At 44.8% G+C, this 26,906-nt stretch overlaps 1 protein-coding gene across 2 annotated transcripts; it reads right to left on the bottom strand.

The window, feature by feature from the left end:
* Positions 1 to 7,760: 7,760 nt before the first annotated feature.
* CLDN15 (claudin 15) lies at positions 7,761 to 25,558 on the bottom strand. 2 transcript variants are annotated; one of them, XM_036765958.1, is made up of 6 exons: positions 25,034 to 25,558; positions 21,797 to 21,961; positions 10,313 to 10,394; positions 9,982 to 10,095; positions 9,807 to 9,891; positions 7,761 to 7,835 (listed from the first exon to the last, which is right to left on the bottom strand). In XM_036765958.1, exons 1-6 carry the CDS (start codon positions 25,248 to 25,250, stop codon positions 7,776 to 7,778), a joined length of 723 nt encoding a protein of 240 aa, XP_036621853.1. In that variant the 5' UTR covers positions 25,251 to 25,558; the 3' UTR covers positions 7,761 to 7,775. The 2 variants fall into 2 exon arrangements, with proteins under 2 accessions (XP_036621853.1, XP_036621852.1); XM_036765957.1 differs by lacking the exon at positions 7,761 to 7,835 and having other exon boundaries at positions 9,421 to 9,891.
* Positions 25,559 to 26,906: the final 1,348 nt, after the last annotated feature.

The raw sequence follows: 26,906 nt of genomic DNA, 5'->3' as shown, positions 1-26,906 counted from the left end.
GAGTCTTCTCAATGGAACCAGAGAGCAACCCTCCACTGACTCAAAGCAGTTAGCTAAATAAGGCTGACAGAAAAAGTAAAGAAAGCACTAGATTTAGCATTCCTTAGCTATTATAAACTGTTCTGGAGAACCTAGATTGCCAGCATAAGAAAAGTGAAAGTAATTTGGCCCAGCACATTCAGAAACTAAAGATAGCTTTCCATTTGTTAAGACTACGCAGAGAAAGCAGAAGGCAGGTAGCTGATGGGTCATTGGCAGAAAGTACAATCTCTGACCCAGAGTTTTCTCTGGAAAATGTGCAGCATCCCACTGAGATCAGAAATATAAGACATGGGATTGAGAACACAAGTGAGTTGAAGACTTGGGAAGTAAGCTTAGCTTATCATTACCTGCCCACCCCCAAGTGTGATTTTCATTCACAGAGGAAGCAGAAAAGATGAGCTCTCATCACCAAGGAACTGGGAAGGTTACAAGAAGTTTAAAAAGCAACCTGAGAGGTTACTGGAAAAGTAGCTGAGAATGGTCCAGTGGAGTTGAATCCTCTCCACAGCAGAGTTCCATCAATTTGGAGAGCTCTCAGAAGACTTACTTTTCGGAAGATATTTAAATCAATTTATGCTCCAGATGAAGACTGCTTTCTGTCCCTTTTTAGATGGCTAAGAGAGTCCTGCATACTTGGTCCCATAAAGATGAATTTCCATTCCATCTGGTGCCCTCAATAGGGCTCTGTAAAAGTCAGGGATGACATTCCTAAAACAGATGGATTTGATATACTGGATCTATGCATTTCCCTCCCCTCTCCCCCCACTCCCCACCATATTCTGACCCACAGGGCAATTTGGTCGGTCTTCCGGGTGGAGTCACACTCAAGTAACATCAGGTTTTAGCTACAAGTCTCCCCACCAACAGTCATACAGATCAACTAGGGAAATTTGATTGTCAGAGTGGGGTATCAGTGGTCATCCAGGCAAATACAGCCCCATGAACCAAAGTGTGAGGGAAGAGCATTTTTCCTGCACTAGTCTTGACCACAAAGAGCACAGTCTTTTATTGTCTAGTCCTACTCCCTCCAAGCTAACAGGTCCATGACCACCATGCAGAAATCAGTGTAGAAGAAGATTTCATACCCTGTCCCTCAAGACTCTCTTACATATCAGCCATGGGACTCACAGCTCAGCCCACTGAGAACACTTGTCAGGACCCCCATATCACAAGATATCACTTATTACCTGATGAATTGCTGCTGAGGTCCAGCTGCCCATGACTATTAGTACATGGAAATGTCAATAACCGGGGGAAAATGGCATTACTCAGGAGCCAGGTCCTGATTGTTGGGGACTCATTGGGCTATCTGAAGAGGGATTAAACTGAAGGCCTCAGTCTCTGTTGGAGTCATAACCTGTTTGTGTGAGGTACTAACACCCCCAGGGACCCAGGCAAGCATGATCTTGAATGTACCATTGCTACTGAACAATTGAACAGGGTCCTCCTGTGCCCTACCCCTATGACTTAGAGGTACCATTTTCCATCGTTTAATTCATAGTGGGCAGATTTGGGCAAAGGTATGACCTTGCCTTATCTGCTCAGTAGTAACTAGGGTCTAAAGAGTACCATTCAAAAGTAGGATAGTGAGTGGCTGCATCAGGGTGTTTGCAGCTCCAGAAGCCTAATAGGGACTTCTGGCCACCCCTTGGTGCCTTCCAAAGGTTCCATTCAACTTGGTTTTTATGGACAAAGGCCTCGAAGGATTGTAAGTCAAAACATGAGCCCCAGAGGATCATAAGTCTCCAGAGGAAGAGCCTACTGGATAGTCTACTTTAGGTCTCACAGAGTTTTAGTGTAGTCTGGGCTTTAATCAAAAGAGTTAGTCTTGTGTAATCTTGTGGGTGACTGAGTAAATGGAATCATCAGGATGCCCAGGTTGGGAATATGGGTTCTGAAAAACCCAAAGATTCCAAAAAGCCCCTAGACTTTCCTCATAAATTCTGAGGAAGTATCAGTTTTTTATTTTGGACCTTTCCCAGCATTATCCACTGCATTCCCCAAAACCTGACAGTCTGGACCCTGGATTTTCTTAGGATTGATTTCCTACCTCTTGTCCTACAATGGACCACAGTCTAATCCAGGGCCTCCACCAGTGGTCACCATCGCCTCAAGGCCCTTATGAAAAGAAGCCTCAACCTACCAGAAGGTGGCAGTATGAGAGAGAATTCAGGTATCCCTTCCACATCACAGGGGTTAGAGGTGTGGTGATCTGGAAAATCCACGTAAAACTTTTTGGGGCTCTTTTCATACCAGAGAAGTAATCCTATTTTGTTTTCTTTTATGAGGTGAGCACAGTATTAAAAGATAAAATATGTTCAATACTATACATATATTTTATGCATTTCTGAGTTTCTAAACTTTTTCTGTGTCATCAGCTGGCCTTCCTGTGTCATCTACAGCTTCCACATTTAATTTCTTATGCTGACCCACGATATATCGAAACCATGACGGGGAATGTCGCAACATGGACTTCTTTTCGATTGTTTGTGATCTTTTCTTTCTACCTGTCTACTCTTTCCCAGAATCCTTTGCTGGGTCTTCATCTACTAAATACAGGTGTCATGCATAACCTATATCAAATTGCTTACCATCTCAGAGAGGGGAGGAAGGGAGGGAGAGAATATGGAACTCAAAAATTTTTTTTAAATGAATGTTAAAAATAACTTTTTATGCATAATTGGGAAAATAAATATATTGTTCAAAAAACAAAAAAAAATAAACATGGGTATCCTCCAAGGGTCTGTCCTGGGTCCTCTTCTCTTGTTATTCTGTACCTTAACAATTTCATCAACTCCCCGAAGTTCAATTATAATCTCCATGCAAAATGTTTCCTGGATCTATATATTTAGCTCTAATGTCTCTCCTGAGCTCCAGCTCCCATCTCAGCTGCCTTTTGGACATCTCAAACTAGATGTTCCACAGGTGTCTCAAAGTCAACATATCAAAACAGAATTCATCATCTCTCTGAATTCACCTCTTCTGAATCTTCCTGTTACTGTAGAGAGCTTCCTCCCACTTACCCCAGCTTGTAACCTTGGTGTTCTTTCTACCTTCACAACTCTCTCTCTCTCAATCTCTCTCTCTCTCTCTCTCTCTCTCACACACACACATATGTACACACATATGTATATATGTGTATATGTATACGTGTGTGTGTATATATATAATATATATCCTCTTCATTCCCACAGCCACCCTCATCCCCTCAGTTCTAGATCATTTTAATAGCCTTCTTATTGGTCTTGGTATTAAGTCTCTCTCCAATCCAATTCAGTGAAGGCGTCATCTCATTCCTCCAGACATGAATGAAGGAAAAGAGGCAAGAGGGCTGATTTAAAGCAAAACAAAACAAAAAGTCTTCACTTCCAGCCTTCTCTCAGCATGTGCTTACCATAACCAGAATGAGTCCCAGAATGTACAGGAATGTCCCACAGTCTCTCCAATGCACCTCCCTTGCTGAAGAATCTTGACTCCTCCAGAAGCCATCTCCCTAGCATGTTCCACATGGAGAAATGCCATTGGTTGGATCTGTACTTACATTATGCTTTTAATTCCCCCTTTAGGATCAGTAAATTTGTTTTGATTCTGACTATTCTCTTCCCAGGTACTATCCTCCTTAACCCCTTCCTCTTTCTCTATTTGTTTCCTTCTCTTATAACACATGTACCATAGCTTGTGTGGAAAAGAGTAAGGCCCCAGAAAACATGAAGAACTTTGAAGAATAGCTACCCTGATCCACCTCCCTACCCCCCGAGCCAGCATAACCTGTATTTACAAGTTATCCCTGAACATTTAGAGTACTCTCTGGCCTTAATCTGCCAGAGCTAGACTGACTACATCTACCCCTCAGGTTCTAAGGGTATGAACTCAAGTCCCCATTCTATATTCCCTCCACAGTTAACCACCAATAATTAGCACCCCAGTTCTATTTAACCAATTAACATCGGTCAGCTTTTGCAAAGGAATATTTACTTCAAAAATATAGGAAGAAGTACAAACATTTCCCTCCTAAGATTGTGGGAGTACATCCTCCCCTATACCAACTTGTTCTCTGGGAAGAGCTGGCTTAAACTTCACTTGATTTCTACATAGTATTGACCCCACCAAGTTCACATCCAAATATAGTGTTGCTACTGGGTGAGCCCTTATCTCAGCTACTGTTGGCTAGGTACCAAAGGTCACTCCTTACCCCTCAAAGCTGAACCAGCTGACTGCAAACCCCATTAAGGACTCAACTTACAAGCACCAAGGCAAAGAACTTGAGGCCTTTATTCATGGGCCATATGTCTGCTTTGGATAAGGAGGACCCAAGACCTCTTTCACCAGAACACCATCTAACTGGAAGAAGTCAACCAAAAAGAGCAAAGAGGCCAGCTAGGGCCTTCTGAAATGCACCTCAATTTAGGTTACACTGTCACAGCCAATTAAAGGGCTTCCTATTCAGCATATGGTTAGGGACCAGAACCAGTTATGAAATAGCCTTCAAATCTCCCTAAGGTACTTCCATTACAAGTCATCACAATTCTTCCAGAATCAGGCTCCCCTGGAGAATTGCATTGTTGCTACTGTCATGCAAATCTAAAGCAGAATTCAAGTGAATTTGTACAGTTACGTAAGGATCAATTAAAATGGTTTATTTGTATTCACAGCCAAATGTGGTCCGGAGGGTATGGACAAATGAACAAACACCATTTCAGGCAGAGACAGACTTGTGTGTCTCTACCTTCACCCCTACCGTCCTACGAAGTAGCATTCTGGGTGGTAACCCAGATAAGCAGTGGGATATGTCCTCTAGTTAAAAGTACAGAGCTGCTAAGGGTTTCGATTTATATAGGATTTTCAACAAAGGACCCGCCATTATAGTTGTCATATGATGAGATAAGGGGGTCAAGGAACATGGACCAGTAACAAAAGGGGTGGGGATGCTCTAAAAATTAACCGGGAAGGCCTACTTAGAATGAGGAATGAGGAACTATAACTGTGTCACAACAGAAAATTGCTGGAGAGTATAGTTTAAACCTCAATTGTACCAGTGAGACAAAGAGATAAGCCTATGAGACTTCAGGCTAGTCAGGTACCCCGTACATGCTCGTAAAGACTGGACTCAGCAGCTGGTCCCCCATTGTAATTCCATTTCTCACCCACGTGGGTCCCTCATATTTATCCTTTCCATTGCCACTACTGTGATGGTCCTCTGTCTTTCTTTCCGAACTCCTTGCTCTCCTTAAGATATCCCCCAATCTCCCAGTGGCTTCCTCCTGTGGGACTCTCAAACCCCTTCCATAACCCATGCTCTAAACCCCTCCCCTGCCCAGTCGCAGTATGGTATAACTTTGTGTGGTATAAGCAACATCTCCTAAAGTTTCTGCCATTTAGATTAGGCAAGTTTTCCCATAAGTCAATGAAATTGTGTTGATTTTTCTCTCTCTTCTCCTTCCGTTACTTTTTCTTATGATACTTTGCTGGTAGTACAAGACTGTCTTTAGCCATGCTTCCTGAAGACAGCACCAAGGAGATGGTGAGCCACAGCCTCCTCCCTCCAATTCTGTGGGGACAGGTGGAGATAAAAGGTAAATGAGGGCATGAGGGCCCCTCCCTTAGAAAGCACCAGAGAACATCTCTGGCTATCTCAGCAAGAGGTACCTCAGGTCACCTCCACAGCTTGAGGCTGTCCCAAATCCCACGTCACAGTCTCTGTGGCTAGGTAGGACTCCCAAGTCCAGCCAAGGGGAAACTATCTCTTGATGGGAACTCAGCCCCTCAAGTTCGCAGAATCCTACATCTCACTTTTCTTACAGCAGCAATCTGCTTCTACTCGGGTCTGTCCTCTATTGCTCTCACAAGTCCCTTCAGCCTCAATGTCAGGGCAAAACTGGGGGAGGAGTCAAGGGAGAGGATGCTGGGAAATTTCTGCTGGAACCAGCATGTATCCTAATCTCCTTGGAGATGACACGCAGTTTCAGCTTGGCCAAGATAGGACGTCTCTTCCATTAGTTTTTATTATGGTACTTTAATGCCAGTCTATTTTCACAGGCTCTCTTCCTCGACCCCCACCCCCGCTTTCCATTTACCTGCCCTATCCCAAGTTCCTTGAACTTATTTATGTAATAGGGCATGCACAAAGCTGCCCTGACTACTTCAGCAGACCACACGTGTTAGCTCAGTGCGTGGGTGCTTTGGGGATGATGAAACTTTGATGTCTCCAGCTGGCCATGGGTGACTCAGCACTGAAAAACTCAAGCACTTTAGGGATAACACAGCAATCCGCACACTGGCTGCTAATACAGGAAGGGCCTCATCAGAGACGTTTAAAAAGAGACTGTAATACTGCCCCTGTCTCTCTTTTTCCTTTGCCTCTCATTGTGGGGGGTAGAAGGGGCTGCCCCCTACCTTACCTCCCGTTGCATGGCAACCACTCCCACGTGGCAGCTGGAAGAGGTTTTTGAAGAGGCTAGGTGAGATAAGCCTCGATGCTGGGGCTCCTGGCTGTGTTTTGTGCCTTGTGTTTCCTTTCCTGAGCGCAGGTGGCCAAACGGCAACCCTAATTTGGACATGTTTTGTCTTGTGAGCCATCTTGTGAGTTCAAGAGGTTTTGGAGATCCTGGGTCTTCGGTTGGAATTAACTGGTGGGAAGAAAAATGTCATCACTTCACAGCTAGAATTTCTATCCTGCTTCAAGATGTGCAAAGCACTTTACAAATAGTATCTCGTTTGATCCTTAGAAGCAGTCCCGGGAGATAGGTGCTATTACCGAGCCCATCTTATAGATGAGGAAGCTGAAGCAGGCAGAGGCTAAGTGACTCGCCCAAGGTCACACAGCTAGCAAGTGTCTATCGCCAGACCATATTCACCACACCACCTGGCTGCCTCAGAGTTTCTGTACCTGACAGTTGCCACCCACAGGGGAAGGAACTCAAACTCTAGCCTGACTTCCCAGATAACACGACCCTGGAAGGAGCTGTTTGAACAGTGCAAGACCAAAATGACAGTGCTGTTCAGCAGTCTCTTAAACTGCTTCATGTTCCAATGTTTAAGTCTCAATCTGGTCATATCTGACTCTGTGATCCCTTTTGAGGTTTTCTTGGCAAAGATACTGGAGTGCTTTGATATTTCCTTCTCCAGCTCATTTTACAGATGAGGAAACTGAGGCAAACAGGGTTAAGTGACTTGCCCAGGGTCACCCAGCTAAGTGTCTGAGGCCAGATTTGAACTCAGGGAGGTGCCCTTGGTATGGTAATAGTTATTGGGTATTGTTTAACTTTCTAATGCCTTTATGTTTAACATTTCTTTTATGTGGAGGAAATCAGTACCTGTCTAAACCTGACCCATAATGTAGATCAAATATATTTCTATTCCTCAGTTTGGGGAGACTCTAGACATGATCCAAACCTAACTTTTACATAATTTTCCCTGTGGATATAATGAAGCAAAGAGTATGAAAAAAAGAAGTCAAACCTTTCTTTTAGGCAGTCAGCCTGGTTGGGACCACATGTATGGGGCCAAAACAGATGGACCTGTTAGTTGAGAGAAAGAGCACAAAATCTAGCTCCTTGAACCCTGCAGTGCTTCTAATTGCTATGTAAATTGCTAACTTATCTTTCTTTTTATTTATGGAGGTGGGCTGGAATATACCCCCATGGAGTATGTAAGGAGGTGGAATAAAAGGGTGCCCCTCCACTGGGCTTGCTCTGAGGTGCTCTGGCTGCATCCAACTGACCGTGTGTGCCTCATTACTGGAGTACCTGGGTGCTTTGGGATGATGAAGCAATTCCCTTGAAGGTCCCCTGGTCCTGTGGTGGCAGCAAAGGGGTGTTTGCACCAGGAGGATTCTCTGCTGATCCAGGAAGAGCTGCCTATTCAGTACTTTCAAAGAGGAGACATCTCCTTGCTCTACTTCCTCTCCCTGGAGCATGTGGCCAAGTAGTTCTGTCTCCCTGGATGTCCCATGAGAAGCTGAGGAGTTTCTTCTCCCTCACCATAAAAGAAACGCCAAACTTCTGGAGCATGACAGTCAGCATATGTGCTGACTTAGACGGGCTTGAGATTATATCTTATATCATAAAAGTCCAGCTTCTTCTTTTGCTTTGTGTTTCTTTCCTGAGCATAGATAACTGAACAGCAATCCTGAGATGAATGTTTCCAGACTCCTAAGCAATTTGGAGTTTGAAATTGGTGCTGGCTGCCCTGTGAAAGGGTAAAATTTAGATAAGTCATAGGAACTTACACTGTAGTATCCAATATGTCAATGTGGCAGGGATCTAGGGATGAAGGGAAGATCCTAAGTTATTATCATTGGGATGATGCTTGTCTTTAGACTGTTTGCCTAGGCGTTAAAAAAGAAGCTTTTCGAGTCTGCTGAACTGGTAGCATTCTTTGTCTTGATACCTATCTCTCCTTAAGATCAGCTATCAAACAGCCTTCAGTATCAGTATTATCAAGAATTTCTGCTACTAGCATTTAGATATTGCTTTAAAGTTGGTAAAGTCTATTATCTTACCTATCATCGCTCTTAATCACAACGATTCTGTGTGTGTTACTACAGCAATTATCCCCTTTTTATAGATAAGGAAACTCAAGTTTCCAAGAGGTACAGACTTGCCCATGTTACATAGTGACACAAGTGCTGGAGGGGGGATTTGAAACCAGGTATTCCTGACTCCGAGAGGAGCACTCTATCCAGGACAGGCTAATGACAATCTGGTAAATTCCCCCAAAGAGGAGGTATTTCAAGATGGCATATGTAATCCCCCCAAAAACAACCAAAAGATATCCACTGACTTCCTAAGCCAGTTGAGTTCAGTATTAATTTGGGGGGGGGGGGTTTCACCTTTTCAGAAATAGCTTTAATACCCTCTGGCTAACAATAGTATCTGACACTTATTTGGCACTTTTCAGTAAAGATTTTTACATCCATGTTTCATTTAATCCTCACAACGTGAAATAGTAATTAATTGAAGCATTCTCATTTTACAGATGAAAGAAGGAGCTTCAGAGAAGCTGTCACTTGGCGAAGCTGGAATGTGAACTCATCTTCTGATTATACATCCATGGTCTCCCTCCCGCTCCTTCCCCCTCCCCCTCCCCACACACACGCCCATTTGAGCCCTATGCCCCCACAATTCACCTACATGTATTTGCCTCCTCCCTCATGAGCCCTCCACCCACCTGCCTGTGCAGCCCCTTTCTCCCTCCCCTCCCCCACCCCGGCACTATGAATCAGCTATCCAACGGCCTTGCAGAGTTCAGCATCAGTATTATAAAGAATTTCTGCCACCAGCATTTACATATTGCTTTAAAGTTGGTAAAGTCCAATTATCGCTCTGAATCACAAGGATCCTGTGTGTGTTACTACAGCAATTATCCCCATTTTACAGATAAGGTTGTAATAGAAACTTTTATTTATACAAAATACACATAGTCAGTGGTTTCCCCGCCCCGTATCCCACAGGGTCTCTCAAAGTGGGGCCAAGGAAAGAGGCAAGGGCGAGAAAGCTGTGGTGGGGGGGGAGGGGCGGGACGTGAAATTCGGGGCGAAGCCCGGTATCCGGGCCGGAGTAAGGGTGGGGTCTGGATGGATGATGGAGTGCTTGGAGCTTGCTCAGAACTGAGGCGGAGCCAAAGAGCTGGGGGCGAGGGCTGACTTTGGGGAGCTCGTGCTCTCTCCTGCTGCTCCTTCCAAGCTGGGTCATCAGAAGAGAGCAGAAGCCACCGCCTAAGCCTCTCTACACGTAGGCGTTTTTCCCGTATTTGCCGAAGCTTGCTTCGCTGTCGTCTGAAGCCCCTTGGGGCAAGCGAGAAGTGGGGCCCACGGAGGGCAGTACAGTCACGGAAGCCTTGTAGGGGACGCTGCAGGATGGGGAGAAGAGTCAGGCGATGAGGGCCCTTCCCCTCCTCTGTGCCCCCTCCCTCTCTTTCCTGCCCCCTCCCCAGGCTCACCTGTTGGAGGAGCTCTTTGAGGAGCAGCAGCAGTGGCTACAGAGAAAGATCCCCCCGAGGATGCAGAGCAGGGAGGCGCTCCAGCCTAGGTACAGGGCAGGGCCCAGCTCGTACCTGGGGGACAGCGCAGGGAGGGAATGGTGGGTGGGTGGAGCCCTGGGACCCCTGCCGAAGAGGGGAACTGAAAGGGGTGGGGGTCCTTACAGATGGGTTCAGATGAGGTGGGCAGAGCAGACCCGAGGGTCCAAGAGTGGAACAGGACTGTGAAACTTTGTTGCTGGGGATGGAACGTGAGGGCAACTAGAATGCTAGAAAGAGTTCCCATACTTACTTGGTCCCAGCATACGTAGGGTCAAAGAATTGTCGGGTGATATTAGCGGCATACCAGGAGATAGCCACCATCCCACAAAGACCTAAGAGAGGAAAGATGGGAGGGAGGGAGAATTACACTGACCCTCCTCAAGACTCATTCCTCCACTGAACACCTCCAGGTTCCCCCCCTTACTCCAGGGAAGGAAAGAGAACAAGGAAGAGAGGAACCAAGCCGTGGGAGGGAAATGGGAAAAGAGAGAAGCCCTAAAGAGAACCTATGCTATCCAAAATAGGGGAGACAATGGATGGTTCAGTGAAAAGTGGAGGCATGGGTCCTAAAACACTTTCATTTGCCAGATACTCTATGAAAAACTGTGAAAAGCGACCCCATTACAATAAAAGTAAATTTCCTGGGCCAGGAATTTAAGGCCCTCCACAATCTGGCTCCTCCACCATGCCACTCCCCACCCAAGCCTCATTTGTTTACCATGAATCTAAGTCAAAATGATTTTCCCTGACCATGCCTTGCATATTCTCACCTCTGAACCTCTGGCCCCTTTCTTCTCCCCTGGTTCAAATTTTCCCTGTCCTTCCAGTTCAAGGCACACCTCTTACACGAAACTTTCCTGGAATATTCAACCAAGAATGTTGTCTCCCTCCTATAAACTGCTAAAGCATATTTTGCCTTGTACTGTTAAGTATCTTTTTTTTTCTTTCCTTATCTACATAAACAGGCCTCACTTCTGACCCCATTACTACAAGTTACAATACAATAAACATTTATTAAGCACCTGCTATGTACATGTGCCTGGGGATACAAAAAGAGGCAAAAGGCAATCTCTGCCCTCAAGAGGCTCACAATCTAATGGAGGAGACAACATGCAAACAAATATATACAAAGCAAGCTATATACAAAATAAATGAAGGCACTGGAAGAAAGGGAGACTGGGGAAGCCTTCCTGAAGGAGATGGGATTTTAGCTGGAGCTTAAAGGAAACCATTAGGTTAGTAACCACAGTGGAGAAGGAAGGGTGTTCCAAACATGGCAGGCAGCCAGAGGGAGTGCCTGGAGCTGAGGGAAAAGCCAGAAGGCCAGTGTCACTGGATCAAAGAGTATGTGTTAGGGAATAAAGTGAAAAAAGACTGCAGAGGTAGGAATGAACGGGGTCAGGGCTGTCCAACCTTAGATTATCTTAGGGCTGCATTAAAATAAAATAATTATTCGAGAGCCGCACCCAGAATAAAAAATACAGTACGCTAATAAAAAGTGGGAGAACGTGCGTCATCGATACGACAGGCGAAGGCTCGAAGTGCGAAAGCAAACACAAAACAACAAAGTGACAACACAACAGTATAAAGGTAGATGCGTACTGCATCGTACAGATGGAACATATCCCACAGATCAATTGAAAATTCCGTGCGATATGTTCCGTCCGTAATACTGCCTAAAAACACCAAAGAAAATTAACATCGATGACATTATTTATTAGTGATGGAATTAAAAAATATAATACACATTCCATGCAAATTATTATTTTATTTTTTCACTCATGAAAATTAAAACCCACAAACGGGCTGCATAAAATCGCACTGTGGACCGCATGTGGCCCGTGGGCAGGGCTTTGGATGCCAAACAGAGCTTTTTGTATTTAATGTATGTAATATATATGACGTATAATAAGAAGCCACAGGAATTTATGGGGGGCAGCAGAAGAGGGAATGTGTATAATATGCTCAGCCCTGCATTTACTTCACTGGTAGAGGAAGTTTTCTCATCCAGAAGTTCCCTATACCAGTAAAATCACAGGCCCAGTCCGCAGGGAATTGTGGGAATTGAGTGAACTACACTGACTCCATCTCGTGACTCAGTTCTGGATCTAGCTCTGTTCCCTTTATATCTAATTATGGGTCTAGTTCATTTTGTCTTGTGAGAAAATTTCATTCAATTATAGGAATTGTGAGAAAACTTTATTGAGTTGTTTGAACCTAGCCCTGCAAGGCTGGGAAGCTGTACCTCCTCTCCCTGTTGCTTAAAGGCCTTTTACTAAGGACCTAGGTTATGCTGACCAGGAATCTAGTCAGATCCAGAGCTTGGTGCAAAGACTTTTCTCACAATTATACAGCTCAAGCAGCCCATATCTCATCTGAAACTCGGCTCCATACTAGTCAACCAGTTACTGTTTTCTTGTTCTTTTGATCAAATACAGAAACTTGCAGGGGACTGGGACACCTCTTTTCCTGATTTTGGGAATTGTACCTGTTCACCACCACCACCACCGCCACCACCACCCCTTCTTCACCTGGAAAGCCCCTAATTAGAAATCCTCCAATTAGAAATCAGATTACTTAATCTTTTATCCTGGTTTTACAACCTGTTAATTCTTTTCTTTCAATGCATAAAAATCTGTGGCCCAAACCTGACATACTGCGCTTTTCTCAGCAACCTAAGGGGCAAGGACAACTCCAGGGGACTCACGATGGAGAATGCTATCTTCATCCAGACAAAGAACTGCGAAGTTTGAATACAGATCGAGGCACACTACATGCTCGCCTTTTCTGCTTCTCTTTTGTTTTTGTTTTTGGGTTTTTTTTTTGGTTCTGTTTCTTCTTTCTCATGATTCATTCCATTGGTCAAAATTCTTCTCCACGACTTGACTAGTGCATAAATTAATTCAATGCAAAGTCATACATGACAGTTATATGAGACTCCATGCCGTCTTGGGGAGGGAGGGGGGAGGGAGGGGAGAAAAACTGGAACTCAAAACTATGTAGAACCGTGTGTGGTAAACTAAAAATAAATAAAGAAATTTATAAAATAAAATAAAAAAAAAATCTGTGGCCCCCTGTATTCAGGGTCCAGTGCCAAGCTGAGGAGGCCTGGTCCCAATTTGTTATACAGTTGGTATGCATTGCTTAATAAAGCAATATGCTCAAAAGCAGGAACCTTTGTTTCCTCAGTTATTTCACATTTCACTTGTCACAGTCCCTATCCCTGAATTCCCTATTTCACTCCACACATTAGACACTCCAAATTTTGTCTCCTCAATCCTACCACATTTGTCTCCCACCCTTTCATTTGAGAACCTTGGATCTTATTTTAATTAGAAAATTTAGGAAAATTTTCACCATGAACTCTTTCTTTTCTCCTCTTTATCTTAAAACCACTCGATTAACATCATCCCTCTCTCTTTTCTCCCAGTGTCTGATGGGGTGGCCTTTTTCCTTTCCAAGGTCAAATCCTCAGACAATTAGCATTTATTAAGCATCTGCTATGTGTCAAACACTGTGCTAAGTTCTGAGGATACAAAGAAAGGCAAAAGCCTGTCATGGAGCTCTAATGAGGGGGTCAATATGTAAACAACTATGTACAAACAAGATATATACAGGATGAATCAGGGTAGTCTTTAGAGGAAAAATTAAGGAAGACTAGGGAAGCCTTCTTACAGAAGATGAGACTTGAAGGAAGCCAGACTGGAGATGGAGTGTCATGCAAGGAGGCCAGGATGTCACTGCATCAGAGTACATGGCGGTGTAGGAAATGTAGGAAGGGAACAAGTTACTATGGAGGATTTTATATTTGATCCTGAAGGGGACAGGGAGCCACTGGAATTTATTGAATAGGGAGGTAACACGGTCAGATCTGGGTGTTAGGAAGATCAATTTGACAGCCTGAGTGGAGGATAGATTAGAGTAGGGAGAGAAAGGACATGTGTGAGATGTGACAAAAGTAGAGACAACAGGTTTTGACAGCTGGTTGGCTATGATCTCATCCCCTCCTATATTCTCTAGCACATTACCCATTCAAATGTACCCTCCTTCTCTCTAATCATACATCTCTCCCTATCCACTGTCAATAAGTCAAACATTTGTTAAGCACCTACTACGTGCCAAGAACTATACTAGGAAGCACTGGGGACACAAAAATGAGCAAAAGACAGTCCCTGCACTCAGCTCATAAACTAAGGGAAGAGAAAAGCAAAGAAATATGTACAGACAAGCTATAGATAGGATAAATAGGAAATAATTAAAAGAAGAAAGGCACTAGACTTAAAAGGATTTAGGAAAACCCTTCCTGTAGACAGGATTTTCGATGGGATTCAAAGGTAGCCAGGGAAGTCAGTGGGCAGAAATGAAGAGGAAAAGCATTCCAGGTATGGGGGCAGCCAGAGAAAATGTCCAGAGCTGAGAAATGGAGTGTGTTGTCCTTACAAAAGCCAGGAGGTCAGCCTCATTGGATCAAAGAGTATGAGGCTGTGAGGTGAAAGAAGACTGGAAAGGTAGGCGGGGGCTAGGATATGAAAGCCAAACAAAGAATTTTGTATTTGAGGCTGGATTTTAATACTGCTTCCTTCCCTACTGTCTTCAAATAGGCCCAAGTGTCCTCCACTCTTTAAAAAAAATCCACTAGACGATTCTATGTCCTCAAGCTATCACCTTTTCCTACCAAAAGCTTAGAAAAATACCTCTACACTCTCATTGACTCATTCCTCAGCCCTTTTACTTCATCACTCGGCTGAAACTACCCTCTCTCTAAATTTACCCGCTGGCACTTGACCCTGTCGACAGCCTTCACTTCCTAGGTACTCTTGACTCTCTGGGTTTTGTAAGATTTCTTTCCAGTTCTCTTCTTACCTGTATGATTGATCTTTCTGTTTCCTTTGCTGGTTCATCACCCATCTGAAAACTTTGGGTATTCTCCAAGACTCTGTCCCGGCCCTCTTCTCTTTCTACATTCTCTCTCAGTGATTTTCATCAGCTCCCATGGGTTTAATTATCATCTCTATGAAGATGACTCACAGAGCTATCTATCTAGCCCCAGTCTCTCCCCTGAGCTTAAGTCCCACATACTAACTGGTAGACCTTTCAAACTGGATGTCACAGCCATCTCAAGCTCAACATGTACAAAACGGAACTTAGAATTTTTTTTCCCTCAAGCCCACCCCTCTTCCAAACCTCCCTATTTCTGGCCAGCCTTCCCATTTTCCAGGTCATAACCTTGGTGCTATAGTTTAACACCTCATTGTCCCTCATCCACATAGCCAATCAGTTGCCAAATCTTGCCATTTTTATCTTGGTAACATCTCTACAATCCAGCCTTGTCTACGTACTTAGCCACCATCTTAGTTCATGCTCCCATCACTTCTCCCCAGTGGCCTCCTACTTAATCTCATTAATTCAAGTCCCTTCTCACTCCATGCAGCTGCCAAATTCATTTTTCTTAAGTGTATATCTGACTATGTTACTCCCTTATTCAATAAACTTCAGTACTTCCCCATTGCCTGTAGGAGACAACAAAAATGCCTCTGAGTCACTTTTACAACCCTTAACGACCTCGCTCCAACCTACCTTTCCAGCCTCACTGTATATAACTCCCTTTCCCTAATGCTGCTATCTGGGCAAACTGGGCTTATTGCTGTTTGTCACATGTAACACTCTATCTCTCATTCTCCTAGGCTTCAGAGGTAAGGAACCTGTGGCCTCAAGGCTACACGTGGCCTTCTAGGTCCTTGAGCATAGCCTTTTGACTGAGTCCAAGTTTTACAAAACAAATCCTTTTATTAAGGGGATTTATTCTGTGAAGTTTGGATTCAGTCAAAGGGCTGCACTTGAGGACCTAGAGGGCCACATGTGGCCTCAAGGCCAAAGGTTCCCCACCCATGCCTCCTCTGGGTTTTTGTCATACCCCTTTTTCCTGGTTCTCCTCCTTACCTGACCACTTCTTTTTGGTCTCCTTTGCTGATTCATCGTCCATATCACATCCACAGGAACCAAGGAATCTTCTCAGATCGACATCTCCCTCCATGCCTAACCACCCCAGCTGCCCTTGCCCCTGCCCCTGTTAAGAGTACCATCAGAGGACTCCTTCTTCCAATGGCCTCAACTAGATCCCAGCCCATCCAAATTCCACCAAGATTCCTCCTTCCTAATAGTACCATCTGAAGACAACCCCACCCCCACCTCCACCCCTACCCCAGGCCTTGTCACTAAATTACTGCTGCACTTTTTACCACAGCTGAACTATTCCATATTTGCTGCCTCTCCCACCTAGAAGGTAGGCTCTTTGAGAGCAAGATTCCTTTTACTTTCCTGTTGGTATTTTCAGTACTTGGTAGCATTTGGCACATTGCACACACTCAATAAATGCTTTTTCATTGCATTTACACTGTAATGGGCTGTCCCCCGTTCCTGGAATGCACTCCTTCCTTACTGCCACCCATAGAATCCTTATCATCCTTTAAAGTCACAGCTTAAGTGTTACTTTCCACACAAAGCTTTTCTTGATCCTTAACTGCCCTGTACTTAACTTCTAGCATTTATTTGTATTTGTTCCCTTTACATTTATTCTATATATGCTTAAATATGTACTTCTTGCCACCCCCATTAAAATGTAAGTTTCTTGAGAGAAGAGATTGTTCCATTCTTGATATTCCTATCCCCAAGGCATAGTGTCTGGAACATAGTGGGCACTTAATAAGTGCTTACTGATGGATATGCACCTTGAAAACCTCAAAAACTATACAACAGCTATTTTCACTTATATGTGTCTTTTCTTTGCAACTGGACTAAATTCCACAAAGTGGCAGGACCCATGCCTTACTAAAATTTGTATCCTCCATAGTATCTCACAGTGTCTCTTAACATGTACTAGACGCTTAATAAAGATATTCTTTGGATAGCATCCACTCCTATACTTCAATTATCATTTCTAAGAAGATAAATTCCAATCCTCTCGTGAGACCTGCATCTCCAAGTGCCCACTGGATATCTTCATCTGGTTATTCTAATGTTATCTGGACTTAAAATGTACAAAACAACTTACTAATATAAGTACTATCCCTTTCATAAGTGAACAGTTTGGTTGCTAAAAGGGAGCAGAAAAAAAAAAGAATCGTATAGAGCGAAAGGATGAAATCAACTTATAAAGAAACACAGTCTCATAAAATATGGAAGGCCATAAATTGGTCTGTCAGCTTATTTGTATGTGACTGTTTTTGGAGTCTTAAAGGTTATAACTGGCAAAGCTATTAATTAAATAACTTATTGGAGACTATGGGAAGATCAAATAAAGACTGTTGGTTTCATTACTGATAGAAAAGCTAATTTCTTGAGTTTTACTGACCATCTCTTATTTGAAGCATTGAAAGAATGAAAAAACCAGCTGTGAAGAAGCCAGCAGAGGAAGAGAAGCTGACAGGAAGGCCTCAGGCCCGCTGAAGAAAGGGACTTCTCTGCCAATGGCCTGGAGAACTCATTGGAAGAGAACTGAATTCTTCTGTTTGAACTTAATGCCTTGATAATCCATCTACGGCTTAAGACAAGGGAGACCACTCAAAGTTGTGCCTGCTCTCTACTGCCCTCTTTGGTTTGAAAGGGAGAAGAGGGGGAAGGAAATTTTGAGAGGGGGAAGAAAATTTTTGCATCTGTTATGCTGTGAGCTCTGCTCTTCTATGAAGAGAGACTTGGGTGAGGATTGGACAAGACAGAATCCTGTTGAGTAAAGAAGTAGCTAAGCTCATCTGCATTAAACAGAAAGTGACACTGAGGAGCACAGCAGTTCTCTGGCTTAAATGAACATAGTCGTGTTATGGGCAGCTGGGAGCTTTATCAGTTCAAGAGCATAAGAGTGGATTTGTCTTAGAAGAAATAGCTATGAGGACCAGAAGGGGAACAACTAGCAGAGAAGAATTTCATATGGTTGGCATTGTTCCTGAACCCTCTAAGGACATCCCGACCTGCAGTGCTGATTGGTGAATTGCCCCCAAGCACATTCCCTTGCTAGATTTCTATAATGCACACACTACTCCATGGATGCTATGTACATTGGTGAGAGAATGTGGCCCGGGTTTATGAGTGGATTGTAATGTATTAATTATTTCTGAATTTTCCTTATACTGACCGTAATGTTAATGACTGCTTTTTGCCTTATCATTAAGTAAACATTTGTCAATGGTGTCATGGTGGCCCATTTCTTATAAATAGAAAGAATGATAAGGGCTTCGGAGCTACAGTGCTAAGTAGTAAAAATGTCTGTCTCTCCCCCCAACAACAGGATTACCTCTGAGACCCCAAGAGAATTGGTCATAACCCCATGATGGTGGTCTCTCTCTCTCTGGTAACCCCAGATCTGCTGATATGAGAGCAGGTTAGTGTGAGTAAGTCAGCCCAGGAGTGAGAGTGGGGGTCCGGGCCAGCCCCAAATGCTATATTCCATTTCTTCCCAAAACCTGGATTTCCCCCTAACTTTCTGATGTATGCTAATGGTACCGTAGTCCCAGTTGTCCAAATCAAACGTTCCAAGTCATCTTCAACTATAAACTTCTCAGACTGGCCTGCAAAGTCCTTCACAATCTGGTTTCAGCTTATCTTTCTGGACATATTTCACACACCCCTTCATTCACTTTGCCTTCCAGCCAAAACGGCCTACTTGCTGATCCTTGAATTTGTTATTCCATCTTCTGTCTCCATGCTTTTGTAGACACTATCCACAATGCCAGGAATACACATCCTCCTAACTTTTCTTAGAATCCCTGGCTTTAAGACTCAGCTCATGTGTCTCCTCCCTTGGGAAAACTTTCCTGATCCTCTTAGTTGCTACTGCTCTGTCCTTCCTTAAATAATACTATATATTTATTTGTTTATATATCTCCCCAGGAGAGTGTTAACTCCTTTAAGATAGTGCTGTTCTTCACCCCACCCCCACCCCGTATTCCTAGCAGCATATAACCAATCAGCCTCCAAGTCATGTTTTTTTCTACCTATGAAATTCGATTCCTCTTGTTTTTCATTTCCGTTACCACCACCGATATTCAGGTTCTCATTATATCACTCAATTCAACAAACATTTATTAAGCACCTACTGTGTAAAAGGCACTACGGTAGTCACCAGGCAAAGACAAAAACAAAACAGTCCCTGTCCTCGAGGAACCTAAGTTCTCCTGGTATGATACAATATGTACGTAAATAAATACAAAGTAATTTTAGGAAAGCAAGTGCTAATTAACTGAGAATGTGGATGGGACCAATAAAGGCCTCTTATAGGAACGGGAAGTTGAGCTATGCTCATACACATGTGTGGGAGATTGTCTCTTTAAGGCCCCTTTCATAAGGAGCTCTTAATGATGAAAAGAAAAAGTGTTTTTGGTGAAAAGGAGGAGATTTATATTGATCATCAAACGATTTGGAATATTGGCACTGTTATGGATGAATATTTTATATTTAATGAGTAAAGGAGCCTTCATTTTAATGTAAACTGTTAAAATATGTGTATGAACAAACATAGCTTTCGAATGGGATTTGGGCAGGTTGGGAGAGAAAATGTTATGTGCTATAGATTTGAGGACTCGGATCACCTTGTTAACAATGTGTGGGAACAGTTGAATGTCAAAGAGGCAGATCTACTTAAAAAGATATACTTAAAAAGTAGAAAAACGTAAATATGAAGAAATATAGTTTCAAGGGCACCAAAGAGGCAGACCACCTTGTTGGAGGCTCTAGAGCTGGGCAAGATGGGTACATGCCCTAATTTGCATAGGTATATTTTACATATGAGAGACTAAGAAAATGAGAAATCATTTAAACACTTGGAGGCTGAGTTATGATTTTTTAAAAGACTCAATTTAATAGGAAAAATTGGGGGAGCTGAGATTTTTTTAAGAATCAAGACAGTTCTCATTTAAGCTATTCAAGACAAATAGGGCAAAACTCCTAAGAACAGTAATAATGGGGGAAGGGGAGACACCACGGGAGGGCAGAAAAGCTGCTCTGCCCGAGCTGGGGCAGAAGCAATCAGCTGAGAGGCTTCAGCTGACTGAGTCCTGATTAGACCAAGAGAAGTGACGTTTTTTAGCCATAAGCTAGTGACAGACATGGCCCGTCAGCGCCACTCAGAGTTGGAGAGGTGAAGCTTTTCATAGGGGCTTGCTGGTCTCTACTGCCACCTCTGGCTTGAGAAAGAAAAGCAGAGGGGGATTGGAAGGTTATGGAAAATTCTGGTGGCCGGGAGGGATTAAAAAAAAAAAAGAATCTGAAGCGTGACTGCAAGCTCCTTTGTGATTAGACAGTGCAGCATCTAGATGGGTAACTGATAGGGCTGGTTTGTATAGCCAGACCTGAGATGGCCAGTCTGATAAGCTTGGCAGTAGTCTGCTATGCGTATTAAGAGGTAACCCTTTCTTATTTTATGCATTCAAAAACATTATTCTGAGGAGGGCTCTGTGGGTTTGAGCAGATGGCCGGAGGAGTCCAGGCCACAAAAAAGTTAAGCACACCTTCCCCAGGACACCCCTCATTCACATGGCTGGCTCCCGATGCCCAGCCACATCACTTCGAATCTGACATCAGAGATGCACACCAACATGGCGCCAGTCTTTTTTTCCCACCTGACTTCACATACTTGCTTGCATGTATTTACCCTGGGCTCCAGCTGCTCTGAATGACTCGCTGTTTCCTTACCTCATCTGCCCTTTCTTGCCTTTGTGTCTTTGCTTCTTCATCTTCTCACATCCCATTCAACCGTCTGTGCTGGCCCCAACTTCATCGAGTCCCTGCATCTACTCCAAGCTTTGGCTTCTGCTCCCAAAGAACCATCTGACCTCCAGAGACCAAGCCCTGAGGGAATTATTCTATTCAAAGTGAGATGTCCAGATTGATGATCAAGAGCAAATTCACACAGCCCAAGCCATGCTTTGAACCAAATCCAGATATCCACTTGGCTCCCCCCTCCCTTCCCCCCTCCCCGTAATTAAATCAATACAGCCATTGTTTCTAGATGTCAATCAGCTGCCCTGTCCTACAGCTCCACTCTCGATCCTTGTACCTTCCCAGACCAAAACACCCTTCCCTAGCCATTACTCCCCTATCTGTGTTGTCTCCACATTAGAATAGAAGCTCCTTTAAGGCAGGGGCTGTCTCATACTTGCATCCTAGCACTCAGCACTTTATTCTTACCTTTCTTCATTTTGAAATCTTTCCCATATTCCATGACCCATTTTAAATACTACTTCCTCCAAGAAATCTTCCATTACCTCCTCAGTTGAAAGCGTTCTTTCATCTGAACTCCAATATCACTTTTTCTTGCATTTTCTTCCGTATTTCGAATGGTCTCTTCCTCCTCAAATCTTCCTGTTATGTTCTACCATACATTACATCCACCTGCATGCATGTTGTACCTCCTCTCCCTTCCCACTCCAGTGTAAATTAGTTTGTTTTTAATCTTTATGTTCTCTATACCTTGCACAAAGTAGGGACTTAATAAATCGAATATTTTTCATCATAGTTACCTGCGTACATATTTTATCTTCCATATTCGATTCTAAGTGCCTTTGAAAGCATGGACTAATATTTCATATCTCTTCTCAATACCTAGGATAGGCAGTTGAGGTGGAAGATGATAGTAGCAGCTGTGATACTGCTTGGCAGGGCTACAAGATAAAGAGGGCAAACCCAGTCAGGTCCCTCCAGAACTTCCCAGGTTTCCTCTGTGCCAGTTGTGCCCTTTTCTTACCAGCCAGTATGTTCATGGCCCCTGCAGTAGCAGCCAGCTTGGCCTTGTTCTCAGGTGTCAGAGACCCAACTTGTGTACAGCGCAGGCCAATAATGCCCAGAAAGAGGCCCAGGAAGCCTAAAAGGATGGCTGTGATCATGAGTGCCCGGCAAGCCTGGATGGTTCCTAGGGAGAGAGGGGTAAAGGGAAGGTCATAATGGTTAGCCCCATGCCTCTATGCCCCATTCCCATCCTCTCAAAGACGCTCCTTTCTGCCTTCCTTCAGCATCTATTGCAACATTAGCCCTTGCAGGACCTGTAGAGCGGAGGAAATAAACAGAGCAGGTTCTCCTCCCCCAGGCCCAGCTTTCTAGCCTGAGCCCCCACTTTCCCCATGAGCTCCCTATGATAACCCCTTCCTTCTTTACAATGGTTCATTCCACCAGCCCTGACCTCAGGATTCAGGAAAAGCCCCATCTCACTTTGTCTTCCTGTGAAAGAGGGCCAACAGGGCCTGGGGCTGAGGTACCAGGTATTGTACCTTTCCTAGTCTGATGCATCACATTTTCAGGAACTGAGCACAAGTACCACCTGTCTCTTTGACATTCTCTCTCCTTTCTCTCAACAATTGCCAGATACTCCTAAGGACCTTGGCCCCCTCTCCTGGGGTGGGGCACAGCTGCTGAAGGGAGGTAAGGGACTGGCTTATAGCCAGCAAAGAGACTACAGAAGTGGGGGGAGGGAGGGGCAAAGTACTCTGGGAGCACCCACTCCCATTCCAAGCCTTTCACTTCCCTCCTAGGATTCAGGTCCCTTTGTATAACTGCTCTCCATTCCTCTTGCCATCTTCTCATGAGACCGCCCTATACCCTCAACTCCGGACCCTCAAAGCTTTGGGTGAGGGGGAAAAATAATCTCAGACCCATAACTTCAGAGGTAGAAGGTACCTTAAAGACCGACTCTCAACTAACTCCCTGATTTTTACAAAGGAGGAAATTGAAGCCCAAATTGAAGCCCAGATTTTGCAGCAAATTAGATCACAGCTTACGTCAACAGTAATTGCGATATGGGGAGGGGGTGACAACCAGGAGGGGCTCCCCGCCTCAGACAGTAGGGTAAGGAGGTGAACAGCTCCTTCCTCCCTATCATCCCTAGGCAGTAGTGGGGTCACACTCCTACCAGAAAAACCTGAATCCTCTCAGACCCACAGAGATAAGAGGTGGTCTTGAGGACTACGGGAAAACTAGCATCCTCCCTAGAGGACATGATTAGAGGAGACAGAATGGTACAGTTGGCTTGGTCTGGGAGTTAAGGAAACTGCTCAAGCGCAGTCTTAGTGTATGTGGGCTTTGGGATTCTTAACTATAACGAGTCCCTTCCAACTCTGATGATCTGTACTTCTAAGGTCCCTGGGGGTTAAAGACAGTTTCCAGAAGGGATTCTGGGAACAACAGAATTGTGCTTCTACTATTCTATTTCTAGTCAGGGAAATGAGCGGAAGAACAACCTCCCATAAGGGGAGCAGTCTCCCACCAGAGCACTGGAGAGAATCTGTTGTGGTGGAATGGGGTGAATTTGGGTGAAGCTTCTAGACGCTTAGGGGCTGCAATAAAACCTTCCTTAAGAGTCTGTAAAACACATTGATCTTCCCCCTGCCCTCAAACCCTTGGAAGGTGCATCAGCCTCACTGGTAGGTAGTGGAAAAATGGAAAGACATTGGATTGGAGTCAAGAGGAACAAAGTTCAAATGTGGTCTCTGCTGCTTACTACTTGTGTAATTTTGGGGACCTTCTCAGGCCCATTTTCTCTTCAGTAAAACAAGGGATTTGAATTCAATATCTCTCAGGTTCCTTCCAACTCTAAAACCTTTAATTCCATTGTCCTACGGTGTCAATATCTTTCCCTCTCCATTTTAGGCGACAGCCCCATGCGGCTAGCAATACTCCTGAGTGTGGCCAAAACCAGATTAAAATGTACTTGGGAAATATCTAACTAAATAAATAAAAATACAAGAAAATATAGATAATGTTAATATATGGCCCACAGAGGTCCTTATGTACAGTTTAATGGCCCACGTTTCTGTTCGAGCTCAACACCACTGACCTACAGGGAATGAAGTGTTAGGCCTCGGGTGGGGGAGGTTCCAGGGTAGGAGAAGGTAGGGCCCCGAACCCAGAAGGATTAGACTCCCATCCTAGGGAAGAAGCTAAAGTGAAGCTTGAGAAAGAGGAAGGCAGGACTTAAGACTTGGGGCTGTAGTGAGAGTGTTATATGTGAGAAGCTAAAGGCCACAAGACATCATTTTAACCTTCACTCTACTCCTCTCCACCTAGGAGAACTGTTTGAGGAGCTATAAGCAAAGTTGTCACATTGTGGACACAGCAGCCTGTACTGAGCCTAGAAAACTGCCACAGAATCCTGAGAGACCCTTCTGATTGTCTGTGGGCATAGAGTGAGAACCACTCCCAGGCCACTGAGGACAGTGAGAGCTGAAAGTCATTCCCTGTGAATACAGTTAGAGAACCAAAGAATGTCAGAACTAGAAGACATCCCAGCTCCTTCAAGTCACTATTATGAGCCTTCAAGGTTACAGAGCAGCAGATGCCATTCAAGGTACCACTGTTATTCCCCATTCCCAGAGCAGTGAGAGTTATAGCAAGGTATGCAACATGCCGATCCCAGACATAGGGCTTCTCACCAGTAATTTCTAGCCACAGTCCTTGCCCCCCAAGGCATCTATCAGTCAAGTTAAAATGTGAGGCTTGAGAAGCAGGTGCTGCCCTCCCCACTCCCCAACTATAAAACATAGAGTCAAAACTTGAAGAGACCTTAAAACACAGAACAATAGTGTCAAAGCTCTTAGAGATCTACTCTCCCCATTTTAAAAAAAGAGGGATTGAAGGCCCAAAGAGTTTACACGGTAAAAGCTGGGCAAAGTGGCCAAATCATTCAGTGTCCTTCCCACTACACCAAGTTGCCTGCCAGCCACAATGCTTTCCCATTTTTCTCCCTTGTAGAGCACAGGATGTAACTCTAAGAACACAGATTCCAAGCTGAAAAATGACATTAGAGAGATCGTCTAGCGCTAAATCTTAATACAGAAGAGGAAACTAAGGCCCAGAGATTAAGTGACTTTCTCAAGGTCATCTAGGTAGTAACAGAAATGAAATTCAATCCTGTCCCTCCCCCTCCTAGGGCTCCTTTTTCACTTAGTCAAGTATCCCTCCCCCCCTTTTCCCCCCACACCCCAAATTGTACCAGACAGGGAAAGCATGGAGGCAAACTCCCAGCAGTTGTAGACACCAGTGGAGTCTGTGGCGCAGCTGTACCAGAGGTTCTCAAAGATGGTCGATGTTGTGATGACATTGCCATGGACAGAAGACACACGCCAGTATGCATTGGTAAGTGTCACTCCAAGCATCAGTAGCCCCAGCACACCCAAGAAGGATCCAAATGTCTCTACAGCAACTGACATGATGGGAAGACAGAAGTTTAGGGGGACCGGGACCTGGGAGGCAGTGAGACTAGAGTCCGAACCTCTGCATGCCCCAAAGGGTGGAACCCCAAGAGAGCAAATAGAAACTGCAAGCCAGGAACCTAGGTCGGGGAATGAGAAAGGGGCTGGGGGGGAGCTCCCTTTTAGACTGACTGGGGTTCTCTCTCTCTTCACGTTGGGTTTTTCAACGTCTCCTTCTCTGTTCTCTTTTGGGGCTCTTCTCTCTGCCAAGTGTCTGTCTGTCTCTGCTCTCCGGTTAGTTTCGGCAGAGAGCTAGAGCTGCTGACAAGAGATGAGAGGGAATGAACAGGCCAAAAGTCCACCCTCTCCTCTCCTCCCCCACCCCACTCCACCCCAGGTCCGCCTAGGGCTCCCCACCCCCCTCCCACCCCCAGGAGGAGGAATTGACCGGAGTTAACGGAAATACCCAGGAAGATACCCCATGGGAGGGGAGGGGCCAGTGTGGGGGAGGCAGAGGGAGGTGTGTATCTATATAGGAGGGGGAAATAGGAAGACTTAAGAGAAAGGGGAGATCAAAGCAGAGAAACTGTAGTCCTCTCTTTCTCCTCCTCCACCCAATCCTGTTCTCCTCTTGTCTATGCCTTCCTAAGACTTAATTTTAAGGCAGAGATGCTGAAAAGGGCAGGGAAGTGCCTAAGGTACAGAGAGGGCCTGCCCTGGCACAGCCAGAGTGAAGGGTCTTAAGACTCCCTTACTAGTAGCCCCTGCGTGATAAGCACAACCCAGTCACTCCAGGGCTTGGAAGGCAGGTTCTTTTGGGCCCTCACTGAAGGGATGGTATTAGAGACTGGAAACATGTTGCCACAAACATGTTGAGAGCCATGCTCCATTCACCACCTCCCTCTCCCTGCTCCCCCTCCAGAAGGCTCAGCTTTTTTTTTTTTTTGGAATATTAATTGACCTTTGATTCTTGGTGAAACTTGATCCTGAAACAAGGGGCGCCCAAGGAGGGAGGGGAGGGAGGGGAATGGGTCACAGGCCCAGAACGTGATTCTGGGTGGTTCATCTCCTTTAATGAGCCCAGAGTTCTTAGGATTTGTCATCAGCTGTAGTAATGAAGATGGATTGGAAACTAAATACTGTACTGTGCCCTGCCCCTTTGGAAATGGGGGGATCCTGCTGCTCAGCACCTGCACCTTCCCTTAGGGCCTAAGGATTCAGCTTTTTAGGAACAAGGACCCATTTCCTGTCACCTAGCAGCCTGCCCCAGGCAGGACATCAGCCTTACTCTCCACCTTCAGTTAAAGCAGGTGATGTTCTTGAAGTTAAGTACCCGGGGGTTGTTGAGTCTCTTAAGAATAGAGCCACTAATGCTTAGAGTGACGCTCCCCCACGTCCACGGCTAGGTCTTGGTTTGGAGTCCCCCAAAAATCCTCTGACAAGATCACATGCTGTCAGACACAGCAGGAATTGGTTAAAACTTAAGGGTCTGCTCCACCCCATCTTGTACCTTCCACTCATCATCACCAGGTATCTGCTCTACCTCCCCCTTCCCTCCTCCCTGTGCTTTCCCTTTTAGGCCCTTCCCTGCACTCGGCTGGTGTGGGCTGTGGAACGAGAAGTATGTGATGAAGCAAGTAACCCCATGCTGGGCCTGGCACCAGAGATGTGAGA

The sequence above is a fragment of the Trichosurus vulpecula genome, chromosome 7 (genome assembly GCF_011100635.1).
Source record: "Trichosurus vulpecula isolate mTriVul1 chromosome 7, mTriVul1.pri, whole genome shotgun sequence".
Taxonomy (NCBI): domain Eukaryota; kingdom Metazoa; phylum Chordata; class Mammalia; order Diprotodontia; family Phalangeridae; genus Trichosurus; species Trichosurus vulpecula.
This window is presented reverse-complemented; position numbering and strand designations above follow the sequence as displayed.